The following is a 16,198-nucleotide window of genomic DNA, read 5'->3' on the forward strand; positions in this document are numbered from 1 at the left end:
CAAACCAGCAGAGGACAGGGAGTATTACGGTTTTTGAGCGTGTTTATCTGCCTGCCAATGCTACGTATTCGCCTATATCTTCTCTTGTTTTTTCTTTTTTGTCACCAGCAACGGTGGGGCTGGGGAGCTACTAGCTTTTCTGTTGGCCTCACGAGTTTATCATGGGTTGTTTGATTTGAGGAATAAGGTGAGCAACCTTCTTCTTATTTCTCATATTTTTTATTAATAGAAATTGATTTGGCTATCACCATATTATTTCTCACTAGATAATAATTAATACATGCATGAGTAGAGTAAAGAACTATAGTACAAGTCAAAAAAGGTGTAATTACAACAAAAAACCCAAATGAGGATTTTAAGCCCTCAAATCAAGATAGGCAAAGGACTTAAGCCATAGGCAAATTTTCTCTTTGCTGCCTGACTTGATTCCGCCAAAATTTATAGGATAAACTAATATTGCACCACCTCATAAAGTATGGGGTGATTTTATAAATCATACACATATTAAGTTTCTCATGAAAATGAAAACAAAAGAAAGGTAAACATAGCGTATATCTATGCGGATCTTGTACCATATATCTAAGTGGATTCGATAAACCAAATGCATATTTAGTTTTGCAGATCATGAGTCGTTTTGGTTTATCTAAGTGAAGCATATATTTAGAAATATAGCAAAGATTATATATAAAGAAAATTAAAAAAAATATGGAGCAGACAAATTATCCTCATTGTCATATGTTTGATGGGGCTAGATAGAACTTTGTCGGTCGCTAAATCTGAGATATTTTTTCCCCGCCTCATCACGTATTCACATGAGATCAGAATCAGGCTGATCACTGACTTCTCATCCAATTACTGCGCTTTCACAATTATGACACCCGATCCGCAGCTAGCCACTCGATACTACGGGCGGGTTTGTACGATGATCGTACAAGTGATTTTCAGTGCAGCCTTGCACTCCTCCACGGTTCACACTGGATGTTCTTGCATTGTTCTCGAAGGAAATGGAAAACAGTTCACACGTACAGTACGTACTTCGCACTGATGGGCCGATCGAATAAGCTACCGTGGAATGCCAAGTGGCAAGTGCGTACCAAATGAGGTACACGACAGGACAGGAGGACGAGGAGAATACTGAAATGTGTACGTTACGGTCCTACAGATGACACTTGACACCTCACCTCATCACGGCCACAAATCTTTATCTCGCACTTGGTGTGCTGTGCATCTCATTCTCATCAAGGAAGGAACCAAAATGTGCCCTCCTACGCGAAAACTGCTCCGTGCCCACTCTCGCTCGTAAGAAACGGTCGTTATCACTCAAAAACTGTTCTCATAGGAGTCCTATAGAAAATTTTACATAAAAAAGAAACAGGAATACAAAAAAAAAGTTGCCGTGCGCATTCAAAACCGAGCATTTTATCTTAGGAACCAATTAAGAGCCTACTTGTTTATTCTAATCTAAATGGATCAGAGGGGGGTCAAAAAAGGATTTAGAATTATAGGGGATTAAACCCTTTCCAATCCCCATGGATAGGGGACGAAACGAACATGTCCTGAGAAGGGCAAGAAGCTCCTCATGATGATAACTAAATAGTATATAAACATGAGAGAAGTACGTAGTTTGAACACAAACAGCGAAAAGTGCCTTTGTACGAGGTTGTTTCGGTCATCTGCGCATCCAAAGCCCCGCGCAGTGAGATGACGCCAGCGTGAAAAACATAATGACATCGCCAATTCGCCATATGATTTTTTTTAGCCTTGTTTAGATACACCTAAAACCCAAAACTTTACAAGATTCTCCGTCACATCAAATCTTACGGCACATGCATGAAGTATTAAATATAGATAAAAAGAATAACTAATTGTATAGTTTATCTGTAAATCACGAGACGAATATTTTAAGCCTAGTCACTCCATAATTAGATAATATTTGTCAAATAAAAACGAAAATGCTACAGTGTCAAAATCCAAAAACTTTGCCTTCCCCTGTATTGCGCGTGCCTTCCCCTGTTCCCATCCCTAGTTTACCGTGGACGCAACGATCTGAACCCAGGCCATGGCACGTAAGATATTTTCGTGCCCAGCAGAACTAACCAGCCCATCTCGTTAGGCCGTCACGCCTGTTCAGCCCTTTGTTGAGGCCTTTGAGGGTAGTTAGGTAGTTCTGCAGATATTTGAATTAGTAATGTTTCAAAAAACAAACATTTCAAATACCCTCAGTACCCACCTCGTGCCATCCCGTGCCTGCAACAGTGGCCAATGCTAGTCATGAGTGCTAGTTTCTCTGTTCCAAATTATAATTCACTTTAAATTTTATGCTAAGCTAAATTTCTTTTATTTTAAGTATATATAAAAATACACGACCCCAAATTAGTTTCAACGAATTATCCATAAAATTGTTAGCACATTTATCATATAGCAGACTGGTTAGTCAATAAATTATGATATGAACTTTAACCACTATTACTCCTATAATTTTGTTTTAAAAAACTTAGTCAATGTTACAGAAGTTTGACTTAGTCGAAAGCACAAAACCAGAGTCAAACTGGTCAAGAAAATACTACACCCTCCATCCAAAAAAGATTCAATTTTCTCGCTTCTCCAAGAGTCAAACGATTTCAAGTTTGACCAAAACTATATAAAAAAAGTTCTATGATACCAAATAAGTATTATTAGATTAATTATAAAATATATTTTATAGTAAGTTTATTTACAAACATAAATGTTGACATTAAAAATAAAATTTTAAAAGAGCTTGACTTCTCTCAAATTGTATATTTTTTTTATGGAGGCAGTGCAGTACTACTCCCTGGTGGAGCACCCCGTCTGGTATCGCTACAGTTGCCTCCACGCATGCTTGGCTTTACCGCCACGCATCAGAAGCGGTGGGAACCAAAACGTGGGCGCCGGAGCCGGAGGCCTCGTGCGTGGGCCGGGCCGCACATCGACTTTGACCTCAGGCAATGCTTGAGCTGCACACAAGTACACAACACATGGATAATGAGGACGAACAAGTCTTAAGAAAGAGTGTAAGCCTGGAATCAAGGGCCTGTTCGACGTAGACAGACCATTCAGCTCTGTTGTATTGTACTGTATTGATGTTTGTTTACAGGAGGGGGAGCTGGGGAAGGGTGCACCTCAAGTTTGAGATGTGCAGCCTTGAACTACGGCAACCTCACAAGTAACACGAGTTCACATTATATCAATATTACACAAAAGCTGAAAGGGATTATGACAGCAATGGTTTCTATCAGCTAGTGGAAACACAGTTAAGGTCGCTGAAGCATTTGGTTTAGTAACATACTGTAGCACTTTGGGGAATAGATGGGTGTGCTAACATGCAGTGAAGGGAAATGGGATTAGAATTGCAGATACAATACAATAGGCACAGATGATTCAGCAAAGGAACAGAAAATGAAATTGCTACAGCCTTGACCTTATCATTTTCTTATACAGGTGGTGCAAGTCAAAAACATATAGGGTTTTGTTTATGCACGACTGCATCATAAAAGGTATCATAGGGGCATGTCTGCAACTGAAAAAATAATGGCCGGTTTTGATACGACTGCATCATATGATCATAAACGGTACATGTGAGGAAGATCGAAGATGACATAGGGGAGACAATAAAAAGAGATTTAAAGGATTAAGATATACATAGAGATCTTTGTTTAGATAGGAGTGCTTGGAAAACAGCTATTGACATGCATAAACCGTAACTAGAGGCTCATATTGGGCTTCAACTCTAGCCTACCCCAATTTGTTAAAAGACTTTGTTGTTGTTGTTGTTGTCGTCGTCGTCTTCTTTTATGACTAACCTTTACCAAATCATAGCAGACAATGTGCGAGTTCAGCAACGTTATCCATATAAGCTTTCTTTCTGTACACTGCATCACACGGGCAGCCAATCAGCCGAACATCACAATCAGAACAGCTAATGTTCCCACCCTTTTAAAATTTTATAACAATATAGCATGCTAGGAATGTTCTCATCATCCTGCATGTGCTTAAACCAATCCAGGTGATGGCCCCAAAATAATTGTGGTACGAAGAAAAAATTAGTTTCCCTATCTCTAAAGCTGGCGTGGAATCTCAGCAAGGTGGCAATTTGCTGGCAGCCAGGCCAAATTGGTCTGGTCAGCTTTGAAGACCAGAATTGCAAGCTCAGACTTCAATGTTGTGGAGCGTATGTAGACCCGTATCATTGTTTCTATATAAAAAAAATATATACGCCAACTGACTTTGGGGACAAAAAGAGCTATCTTCCCAAAAATACGGGTGCAAAAGGTATTGATTCCTTTATGTGGGATACACATGGGGTCCACGCTGGTCAGCACTCAGATATGAAGATAAAACTTGATAGGAACAATCATACCTTCATAAACAAAAAATAAAATAGTGGATATAACACCTAATTACCTAAAAGAGAGAAAGAAATAGAAAAGGTCAGGCATCAAGCAGCTGCTACAATTTGAATCCTACAAAACCAATGCTCAATGCTGCTCTGTAAATGCTTGGCTATTAGATTTGCTAAATGTGTTTTTAACTAGTGATCTCCATCATATTTTCTCCTTATCAGTCCAGTTCTTCCCTCTTTCCCTTTATATGTTCAGAGAAAGCTTAAGAGACCAAGCTTGGAGAAACCATTATTTGAGCATGCTACAGTAAACTGCTTTTTGTAAGTTAAAAAGACCAGCAATTCTTTATGTTTAATAGCATTGGACAATTTTATGTATTAACTAACACACCAAGTAATGTTATGTCAGAATACCAACAGTAGTACCAACCACAGCGCCAACAAAAAGTAAACTGGCAGAGAAGGATGTTACACAAATTCTCATGATGTATGTGTGCAGCAGTTAGCTGTAACTTCAGAAAGCCACACCACGAAAAGAGGGAAAGGCCATTTTCAGATGCCAGCACACCCTGATGTCCTTAAAATGAGCACAAGCCATCTGCTGCCAACATGTGTACCACATGTGTATGCTAAACTTAGTCAGATCACAAGCCTTGGTTAAAACATTTTTCTTTCTTTGGTTAGGTCAAGGGAGAAGGCACCATTTTAATTCAACCAAAACTTGGAATAATCCTCCTAGATTATGACATCTAACAGGACTTAAAAAGCTACCACTACACAGAATAACACCCAAAGGGGCCAGAAACTGCAACTTTTCCCAGAAACTATGTATAAAAATCAGAATATCAAAATGCAAACAAATGAGGCTACAGGATTACTTGATTTGATACTAAACTTTCATCACATGGAGTGTCAAAGCATGGAAATACTTACCTAACATATTGTGATAGCATCTGTTCAGTATGAATCCAAGACAGATGAACATATCAGCTAAACCATGTTGCATTGCCGTCACCTTTAGAGCACATGTAGTTGAAACTTAGTAGTTTGTTCTTATCAGTCCCAATGAAATCATTACAAAATTCCAGAAGCCCTGCTAACGCAAATGCGGATAACTTTATATGTTCCATAAGAATTTTTTAAAAAAAGAGAACAGAGGGTGAGAATAACTATTATTGAAATCATGACACAAGGTTAGTCCCTCCTACGGAAGTGAGGCAATTGATAGGATATCGGAAAATGATGATTTGAGTCTGAAAAAAGAAAACCAAGAGAATGTGTATGAACTCCAAGAGGTTGTTAGGTATCCTGTATATTGTTTTCCCATTAATCAAATATGATGGTGCAATGAATGAATAGGGAGTGGGGTCAGGTTTTTTAATACATGCTTAACATTAAATCCTTAGAGGTATTCCAAATTTCCCATTTATCAATGCAAATAAATAAATAAATGCTAATCAAATGAGAATGCCAAGATCATATCAACAGAGAGTGCAACCAAACAATTTTCTGAAATGTGAATAGCTCTCAAATCTCAATACATACTAGCATGGTTTGCAAATCAGTAGCTTATGTTGTCAGGCACAAATATACAACAAAATCCATTAGACTATTCTAAGTTTCTAGATCATAGTGTAGTTCAGGTGGGAAAAACAACAAAGCCCTACATTCATATGAACTGTTGGATGGCAACAATCAATTCCTTACCAGTGGCTTGCAAAGTGCATGAGCATTACTACCTTCACCTGTTCAATCATCAACATCTTATATTAAAAAATCCCCAAAATGGAAATCATTGCAATTTGCCAACATATTAATCTCATCATCCCTTTTATTGCAAATATCAGCTTGACAACAAAATTAAAGAGGACACTGCTAACCAAAAGGGATGCAGCTATCTATGTATTCTACTTCCAGATATTGCATCGAGCAGTTCAGACCTACCAAGAGCATATCTACATTACTTGTGGATGGAACTTCTGATGGAAAGGAAGCTTCAAAATGAACTACGGATTATTGGCACCAACAAGCTTCTCTCGTAGCCTTTCCACACGGGCCTGAACAAGGGAATGCAACAGAATGCATGAGTTATTGAGATTTCAGAGCTAAATTATGTAGCTATAGCTGGAATAGGAGATTGAAGTGTCCATAAGGCAAATCTCTAATGCTAACCCTGAAAGACTTGGACCGGCGAATAGATGGATCAATATCCAAGGCATGTGCATAGGCATCTTCCGCAACAGAATATTCACCCATTGCAAAAAGTGCGTCGCCTCGCAATAAGTGAGCCTGCAAAGCCATGGTCAATAAGAGGTGCAAAACCATGACATACTTAATAACAACAACAATAATAACAGCAGCAGTCTAGAGAAAAGTGATGTCTGATATGCCTAACTAAGTAAGGATGCAGTGAGGACCAACGACTGTTGTCTGTCAAAGCCTCAAATGGAAATGTTATTGATTTATAGTCATACCATGAAATTGCATTTTGATTAATGTATCGAATCAATTTATAAAAATAACACTGTCTCGAGAAGCTACTCCAATTTATACTAGTCAAAGTTATTTCAGATTGTGAATGATGTGTTAGTTACAAATAAATTGTGAGCATCTATCACCCAGTGCCACTTACGCCCTTTGCATTAAGGAAAAAAAGCATGCTACAAGCACAGTAGTTTTGTTGATTATTACAAGTACCAAGCCTTCCTCACTTCACCTATCACGAAGTTACTATTTACTGTGTAGGCAAAGCCAATTCATAATCGAGGCAATCAAAACATAGATAGAAAGACATCAATTACTGATATTTTTCAACCTTATACTAATATACTCCCATGGATTCAAGAACATGAATATGGTTGGCTACACTCGGGAACTTTGGAGGTTCTAAGTAGAGCAAATACCTGAGGAAATCTGGGAGCTATTCTTATTGCTTCCTCAGCGTCCTCAAGTGCACCAGAGATATCCCCCATTGCCAATCTCGCCTTAGACCTGCATAATTTCAACATGATGTTTCATCCTGAACTTATACGAACTACACAATTACACTAGACACCCATTCGCACACTGAACTCCAAGCAACAGAACAAACCTGCTCCTGTACACCAAATGCAGACCGCCACAAGCATTGAACCCAATAACCTACGCAAACATACAAGTGTAATCATCAAGCTCGAATCCAGCAACTGAGGCCTGAGGGAGCACGCACAATCGCAGAGTGGCGCATGTGTCCAGTCCAGACCTCGGTCAGAAGGGCTTCCGCTTCATCCGCGTTTCCCTTCTCGAGGGCAGCCTCCGCCTTCTCCCTCGTGGCCAGCGCGGTGAGCCCTAGGGCCGCGTCGAACTCCGCGGGGCCGAGGAGGTGTTCCAGTAGCTGCGCGCCGCGCGCCGCCGTGCCCACGTGGCGGAACACCGCGGCGCTCCCAGCGACGGACGCCGCGACGTTGGGCCCAGCGCCGCAGCGCCCGAGGCAACCGCAGGAGGCCACGTCGACCGGCGGCGGCGCGAGGCCCACGAGCGCAGCCAGGACGTCGCGCCCGCCCTGCCGCGCGCATGTGCGGTTCGTGCAGACCCGCACCTCCACCGCACCCAAAGCGCGCGGCGGGGGAAGGCTATGGCGGCGGCGGCGATGCTGCGCCTGTCGGGGAGCGCAGGCGAGGCCGAGGCTAGTCACCCGCGCCACCGCCATCGCCATCGCCGCGTGGCCTCTGGTCTCTGGATGAGGGAGCTTTATGCTTTTCTGTGGGAGGATGGTTATATTCCAGCTAGATAAGCAACCGTTGGCGCCTAGTGCCTACTCCACTGTCCACTCCGCTCCATCCTCCCTTCCTCCTTCCCGATGCCTCCGACTACGATGCCTTCCACTTCCCTCGCCCTCCCCACCGCCGCCCGCGCCGGCGCTCGCCGCCATGCCTTCTTCAGCAACCGATCACCCTCAAGCGTCCCCATCGCGCGGCGGAGGCGCGCGCCCCGGTTCGTCATGGTCTCCGCCTCGGCGTCTCTGGAGGCACTCATCTTTGATTGCGACGGCGTCATACTGGAGTCAGAGAACCTCCATCGCCAGGCCTACAACGACGCGTTCGCGAACTTTGGGGTGCGCTGCCCGCCGGCCTCCGCCGACCCGCTGTACTGGGACGAGGCTTTCTACGACGAACTACAGAACCGCATCGGCGGAGGGAAGCCCAAGATGCGGTGGTACGTGCGCAAGTTTGCGTTACGGAATTGCTTGACCTACTGGTTAATTGCTTGTGATGATCATGTGCCTTGTGCTTGGTGCTTTGCGCGAAAAATGCATTGGGGATGTTCATATGCTTATGTGTTAGTGGGATGCCAATTGCCAAATCATATCTGCGGTTTAATTTGTGCAAATGCAAGCTTTGATCGTAAACGTGTTGGTAACTTAGAACTCTGGGATGATCACACGGCACATTGACGTTTCTGCAATGGACATGTAAGAAGTTTACAAGCGTTGTGCAATGCAATTGTTGATCGGATTGGTGTGAGCAAAGAAGAGAGGGCAAACAAATAAAAGCACTAATTAGTACTAATTATTATTTATTAGCTAATTAAGGAGGTTATATAGTGGACATCCAAGAGGTTGGGGGTGCTCCCCCCCCCCCCCCCCCCCCTCAGCCACTGATTGTTGCATGTTAGCACGTAATTTCATATATATGATGTCTTATTAGTACTTGAATCTTTTTGTTTTGTGACGATTGGTTCTGAATTGGTTGGGGCTTGGGATTTGACAGGTACTTTGGAGAAAATGGGTGGCCTTCTTCAGAGCTCTTTGAGACACCACCTTCGACTGACACCGACAAGGAGAAGTTGGTTGACATAATTCAGGTCTGCCTTTTATATCTTTGGTTTTACAACATGTTGGATTGTTCATTACTATCTTTTCTGTGGATTGCGGGATAGGATTGCAAATACTTTGAGCCATTCACTAGTTTAAAGTTATCTTCAGTAGTTATGTGTTCTACACAAATACTAATTTCTTTTATCAATCTGTCATCCAATTATACTTTTGCAATTGCATGTTGTTTATCCAAAAAAAACTGGAATCTCAGCTATGAACTTTGGTTGTGTTCTCTCCTTCTCTGACCTCTATCAGGGTGCAAGTGTTTTGTGCATTCTTGAAATACGTTATTACAGCTTACACCATTTTACCTTCTTTCAAGACTTTTACAGTTGTAACACTTAATTTGCAGGATTGGAAAACAGAGAGATACAAAGAAATAATAAAATCTGGAACTGTAAGTTCAATGCTTTCATTATTTCATAAACTTACGTCATAATTAAAATTAATATGCATAACAAGTCATCTCTTTTTTGTCTTACCCTGATTTGAGTCTCTCTATTGTTAGGTGAAGCCTAGACCTGGTGTGTTGCGGTTGATGGATGAAGTAAAGAATGCGGTAATATAACTTATTGGAGTATCTTTCTTTTATTTATTTATTTTTCAAAGCAACATCTTCGTTTTCTCCATACTAGTGTTTTTGTAAAAAAATTAATGCTTCGTCACATTACCTCAGTGAGTTCTCAACAATATAGCTATTTGATACTCTGAAGTGATTTTTATCCTTTATACAATGGTGTAGGGTATCAAGCTTGCTGTTTGCTCTGCAGCAACTAAAAGTTCAGTCATAATGTGCCTTGAAAACCTTATTGGGCTTGTAAGTTAAAATTATGATTTATGTTGCTTTCATATGTCTGCCCCCAAAACTTCTGTTGTGTTGGCTGGTTTTATTTTTTTTCCTCACTTCTGCTCTTGTTTCTATAGGAGCGATTTAATGGTCTGGATTGCTTCCTTGCTGGTAAGGTTCTGTTTTTCTCTCTTCTTTTGTCTTTTTTACCTTTAGTCTTTTGAATTTCACTGGCAACAGTAACAAAAGAAATTACAAAATTCCTCATGTTCTTTTTTTTCAATAAAATCCTTTACAGTGGGGTCTTCCTTGCTGTATTTAATATTAAAAACACAAGGAATATATAGTGGTTGCATTTGTAGCACTTGTAAGAACAGTGTAATGCCTTTAAACTATATAAAAACTACAATAAATATATCATCAGTTCAGCAAGTCCTGTAAACAATAGATTGTTGAGGATGCTTTAGATCATATTTCCCATATGTGAAATATCATATCACTCCTTTGTCAATTGTCAAACTTAATTTATTTGGATCTGGCAGACGCTAAGGTTCTGGTTGCAATAAAGACAACAGTCCTTAATTGCACAATTCTCAATTGCCTCCACTGCAGGTGATGATGTTAAACTAAAGAAGCCTGATCCAACAATATATATAACAGCATCAGAGGTAGTGAACACTAGTATCAAGTCTTGTCTGTTTTTGTCATATGACATATCCAGATTCCAAAGATCCACATTAAGGACCTCCTTTGTTGTACCCAGAAATTAGGTGTCGGAAGCAAGAACTGCCTTGTGGTTGAGGATAGTGTTATTGGATTACTAGTAAGTCTTCCAAGTACGTATTTGATTAACCGCACTAATCCTGTTGACTATGAGATACATTTTCCTTTTTATAGGCTGCAAAAGGAGCAGGGATGTCATGTATAATAACATATACACCTTCAACTGCTAGCCAAGTAAGATTGATCTTTAGTTCTAGTTCTTGTTCACTGTAACTGAACTGTATCCTGATCTGCTAACTTCTTCATAGGATTTCAAGGATGCAATTGCTACCTATCCTGACCTTAGTAATGTCAGGTAGGTTCTGCTCGACTGGCATTTAAGACCTTTTTGTGTGTGAGATAAATTACAGCTGTTATATCTTTACAGGCTTGAAGACCTCAAGCTATTACTCCAGAAAACTCTTGTTACTGGATAATACATGGTAAGTTTGTTTCTATATCTGCGATTTATTTCTTTGGTTTAGATTCCCATCTTGGATTGCCTCTGTCTAAAGATTACATTGTTGATAGTTTAAGTGTGGAAAAATTTTATAGTTAGGCATATAAGCCAAATTCTCTCATCTTTTTTTTTTGTTGATATATTTCACTAAAAATGAAGTTCTGCATTTACTTTTCACTTTTTCAGCGATTATTCCCTGGATGTTGAACATTTGGTGCTGGATGTTGAGCAATAGGTGAATCCAAGATATACATCTTGTTGAATAGTTGGTGTTATATGTTGGAAGACATGATTACTCAAATGGAAGTGAAGATCCGCCTTGAATCATTGCCCCCACACCAACTCGCAATAAAATCCTTCCAAGATGAGCTCTAGAGAGGTTTTTTTTTTAAGGGAGGAGTGAATGCCTATGAATAAGTTTGTTTCAAATTAACCTGAAGTCAGTTTGTTTCAAATTAGGCTAAAGTTAATAAGGCCCTGTTTAGTTACTCACCCAAAAATTTTGCATCCATCTCATCAAATCTTTGGACACATACATAGAACATTAAATGTAGATATAAAAATAAACTAATTACACAGTTTGGTTGAAAATCGCGAGACAATTTTTTCAAGCCCAGTTACTTCATGATTAGCCTTAAGTGCTACAGTAACCCGCATGTGCTAATGATAGATTAATTATACTTAATAGATTTGTCTTGCGGTTTCCTGACAAGCTATGTAATTTGTTTTTTTATTAGTTTCTAAAAATCCTTCTCGATATCCTTCCGACATATCCGATGTAACGTCCAAAAAATTTTCATCCTCAATCTAAACAGGGCCTAAGTGAAAGAGTGAAGGATATATATACCACTCTCAGAATCCAAGAGATACAACGCATTATGTCACGGTCCAAAACCTTCGGCTAGAAGACGAACACTACGAGAAAAATGATTTTCCCCCAGTTGCTCTGTTCGGATTATCTGGCATAAAACCAGACACAATAGGGCTGGACACCCTGCCTATTGAAGTCGGTGGGTGCAGTGCAAGTGGCTGTCTATTTGAGCTTTTCGGACATCGACAAACAATGTAATATCTTCTTGATATGGCATGTATATTACTCAGGGCTTGTTTGGAACGGAGAAATTAAAAATACAGGAATATAAAAAAACACAGGAATAGGATGAAGATGAGATGATAAAACAGAGGATATAAAAAACACAGGAAACTTATATAAGGTAGCGTTTGGAATATGGGAATTAGAATTACAGGAATCTTTGGTGGGCAGCAGCATGTAACCTCACTGACACCCTGCTGTACCCTCCTTTTTTTCATGTCTTCTTCACGAGCGCTGCATCGGGCATACGCAAAGGAAACAAAACCAAGAGATCTGAGTAGATGTTTTATTTCCTGTGAAATGTGCATTCGGCTACAGTAAAACAGAGGAAAGGAATTGGTACTTTCCTGTGTTCCAAACGGTCCAGTTTACTTCCTTTCCTTTGGTTTTAGATTCCTTTAATTTTCCTTCAAAAATCCTTTGTTCCAAACGCGCCCTCAGCAGGCTAGATGGAGCTGCAAGTTTTGACACAAAAACCGATGCAACCCAACACGGAAACCTAACCCAACCTCAGATCTAGCCTGATCGGATATATCTGTCTAGCGGGCGTGGGCCAAAAAATAAAAATAACTCAGATCTTATTTAGTTTCTAAAAAAATTCAATACTTCCCATCACATCAAATCTCTGAACGCATACATAAAACATTAAATATAAATATAAAAAAATAATTAATTACACAATTTTACCTGTAATTTGTGAGACGAAACTTTTGAGTCTAGTTAGTCCATAGTTGAACAATAATTGTTAAATACAAACGAAAGTGCTACAATATCCAAAACCAAAAAATATTACCAACTAACAAGGCCTCAGTGTTAGGATACAATCGGTGAAGTCCTAAAAATAGCATGTTTTTTCTAACACGACACTTGGTGCTTGTTTGCATCATATAATAAGTGGAACATATCTATTTCCTTCATTCCAAACTATAAGTCATTCTATTTTTCTTAGAAAGTCTGAGCATCTCAAATTGCTAAAATTAGCAATAATGGTTCCAAATTTGTAGTTGGTTATTATAGCTCATATTTTTAAGGATCAATCAGCAATAAAAACGTTGCTAATAGTTGCTAAAGATTAGCAAAGTTGATCTGATTCAAACAAGGTCTTGGTCTGGTGTTTTGAGCTCTACAGTGACACGGAAGCTTGTGTTTGGTTGAGACATAGAATGAAGTAGGATAATTGGAATCATCATGTCTCAGTTTTTAGGAGTGGAATAATTCTGTTTAGTGTTTGGTTATGTAAGAGGGGTGGGATCATCTTTATTTTGTGTTTAGGCGACACATTGACAAATAAGGTCCACCTGTCAGTTTTTTTCTTATTTTTTTTCTCTTCCTTTAGGTCTTTTTTGGATGTATATGTATTCATCTAAACAAGACCTAAGGGCTTTTTTTATGTATGCGTATCCACTTCAGTCCACTTGTGTTGGAGTGAATTTGAATGGGACATATGTTGAATTGGATTGGAGTTGAATTAAACTAAGTCCCATTTAAATTCACTCCAATACAAGTGGACTGAAGTGGATACACATGCATCAAAAAGCCCTTAGGTCTTGTTTAGTTCACCCTAAAATCAAAAAACTTTTTAAAATTCTTCATCACATCGAATCTTGCAGCACATGCATAGAGTATTAAATATAATTAAAAAATAATTAATTGTACAGTTTGTCTATAACTTGTGAGATAAATTTTTTAAGCTTAGTTAGTCTATAATTAAATAATAATTACTAAATACAAATGAAAATGCTACATAGTCAAAATTCAAAAACTTTATCTGAAACCAGGCCTAGGTCCTTTCTCCTTCCCATACGTATACTATTAAAAAAGAAAAGTTCCTCAAAAAAAATTCCCAACGCAATCGCAAGGCGCTGGCCTCCATCGCCGCCGCCTGCACATCCACCGTCGCAGTTCGCGCCTCCGGAGCCCGCGAGAGGAGCCTCGTCCCGCGACCGCGACCGAGCCCCACGCTCGCGGCAGGAGCCTCGCCCACGTACCCGCGGCCGGAGCTTGTGCCCCCGTCTCCCGTCCGTGCGCTCTGTCTCTCCGGCGGAGACGACTGGGACCCTAAACCCTAGGCCGCCGCCGTCGCACTTCCTGCTGGTCGGAACCGAGCATCCAAACCCAAGCAATTTGTATTCGTATCCGATCTGATCCAATTACAATCGTCTTGGTGCGTGTAGAGCCATGCTGGGCGCGCGTGTGCAGCTGAAGGGGTGGCAACAGGCGGCTGTTGCATTTGGTTCTGCGTTTGGGGCCTTGCTTGACCCAAGAAGGGCTGATCTTATAGCTGCTCTTGGAGAGACTACTGGGAAGCCAGCGTTTGAGCGTGTGCTGCAACGAATGAAGAACAGTGCAGAAGGCAGGGTAAACACTCACTGGCCCCTCCTCTCTTGTGTTATTAGTTGTCCTAGACCATTTATGGCTGGGAATTCCTTGATAGCTTTCGGCAATAGCAGGTTTTGTAAATCAATTGCAGAATTACTGCATTAGTGATTAGTGAAACACAGTTGTTTACTTGTTTTCCTCATTGGAGAATGAAATTACACAAAGATCACCAACAGGATGATACTCCATTACTAGAATGGTTGTGAATACTGTTTTCCCCATTTTCCCTGGATGTTTGAGCAAGCTGATGTAATCAAGACCATATCTGATTAGGTTACTGTCTTGTGATTAATCATGTTGTGGTCACTGCTGTATCCTACATTAGATTTCCACAGTAACATTGGATTACCAATTTCATCTGCAACTAAGATATGCCAAAAGAAAAACTCATGTCAACTTGCATCTATATTACCAATTTCATTTGCAGCTAAAATATTGTGGCCTGTATTTCTTGCCCCGGTCCATGTTACTGACAGACTTATTCCTCCAGGAAGTTCTTTTGGAGCGTCCTCGCGTTATATCCTCGCAGGTTTCCCATGCCTGGGACATGCCTCAGAACACATTTGGTGCGGCGTATGCTCAGTTTATGGGATCAAGGAACTTCTCACCAGATGATCGCCCACCTGTCCGTTTCATGGACACTGATGAGCTTGCCTACGTTGCAACCCGTGCCCGTGAGGTGCATGACTTTTGGCATGTGCTATTTGGCCTTCCAACAAACCTGATTGGGGAGACTGCCCTCAAGGTGATAGAATTTGAACAGATGTTCCTGCCAATGTGCATGCTGTCAGTTGTCGGGGGCTCTGCAAGGTTCAGTGAGAAACAAAGGACGCTGTTTTTCCAGCATTACTTCCCATGGGCAACAAAAGCGGGTCTCAAGTGTACTGATCTGATGTCTGTATATTACGAGAAGCACTTTCATGAGGACCTGGAGGAAGTGAGAAGAAACTGGGGAATTCTACCATGCCCTAATCCCCAAAAGAGCAATGTATAGACTATACACTAGCATATTCTGCATGAACTTGTATTTGTTTCATCTTTGGTTCCGTTAGTTGCCCAATTCTTTTGGAACAACGCCATGACCTAATGTTACTGGATACTGATACATTAGAAAGTTCGAAGTATGGTTAGCAAGTTGATGTGCAACTCCGGAATACCAACAGGTTACTTTGATATATTTTTTGAGGTGGGGGATAACTACTTTGATGTGATTTAAGGGAACATATTTGGTGAAAACCACAACCTTTATGAAAACCCGTACAAACTATGGCAAAAAAGTCGTCTAAATTCACAAAAAAAAAGTCACACATGTATATGATATGATGAATATACAACCTTGTAAAATATCTTGTCTAAATTTGAATTTGTTTGTGAGATATAAAAATAATAAATTTCAAGCCAAAAAGCTGTCCACATGATTTGTTAGAATTTTGTTATTTCTATATCTCACAAACAAATTCGAGTTTGGACAAGATATTTTTACAAGGTTGTGTATCATCATA

General features: G+C 40.3%; 3 protein-coding genes across 4 annotated transcripts; 2 read left to right on the top strand and 1 right to left on the bottom strand.

The window, feature by feature from the left end:
* LOC8085852 (small glutamine-rich tetratricopeptide repeat-containing protein 2) lies at positions 3,548 to 8,106 on the bottom strand. 2 transcript variants are annotated; one of them, XR_002454276.1, is made up of 6 exons: positions 7,602 to 8,106; positions 7,452 to 7,501; positions 7,264 to 7,351; positions 6,533 to 6,649; positions 5,294 to 6,417; positions 3,548 to 3,890 (listed from the first exon to the last, which is right to left on the bottom strand). XR_002454276.1 is itself a non-coding variant. In XM_002448712.2 (5 exons), exons 1-5 carry the CDS (start codon positions 8,052 to 8,054, stop codon positions 6,367 to 6,369), a joined length of 759 nt encoding a protein of 252 aa, XP_002448757.1. In that variant the 5' UTR covers positions 8,055 to 8,106; the 3' UTR covers positions 3,548 to 6,366. The 2 variants fall into 2 exon arrangements, 1 of the variants encoding a protein (XP_002448757.1); XM_002448712.2 differs by having other exon boundaries at positions 3,548 to 6,417.
* On the top strand, positions 8,135 to 11,724 carry LOC8085853 (haloacid dehalogenase-like hydrolase domain-containing protein At4g39970). Its single transcript, XM_021463387.1, has 12 exons — positions 8,135 to 8,554; positions 9,109 to 9,202; positions 9,568 to 9,612; positions 9,724 to 9,774; positions 9,958 to 10,032; positions 10,140 to 10,173; positions 10,615 to 10,670; positions 10,766 to 10,825; positions 10,900 to 10,959; positions 11,034 to 11,080; positions 11,153 to 11,207; positions 11,411 to 11,724. The coding sequence occupies exons 1-11, from the start codon at positions 8,199 to 8,201 to the stop codon at positions 11,199 to 11,201; spliced, it is 927 nt and encodes a 308-aa protein (XP_021319062.1). The 5' UTR covers positions 8,135 to 8,198; the 3' UTR covers positions 11,202 to 11,207; positions 11,411 to 11,724.
* LOC8070313 (ubiquinone biosynthesis protein COQ4 homolog, mitochondrial) lies at positions 14,141 to 15,893 on the top strand. Its single transcript, XM_002447266.2, has 3 exons — positions 14,141 to 14,411; positions 14,492 to 14,675; positions 15,187 to 15,893. The coding sequence occupies exons 2-3, from the start codon at positions 14,496 to 14,498 to the stop codon at positions 15,688 to 15,690; spliced, it is 684 nt and encodes a 227-aa protein (XP_002447311.2). The 5' UTR covers positions 14,141 to 14,411; positions 14,492 to 14,495; the 3' UTR covers positions 15,691 to 15,893.

Source organism: Sorghum bicolor, chromosome 6, assembly GCF_000003195.3.
Source record: "Sorghum bicolor cultivar BTx623 chromosome 6, Sorghum_bicolor_NCBIv3, whole genome shotgun sequence".
Taxonomy (NCBI): domain Eukaryota; kingdom Viridiplantae; phylum Streptophyta; class Magnoliopsida; order Poales; family Poaceae; genus Sorghum; species Sorghum bicolor.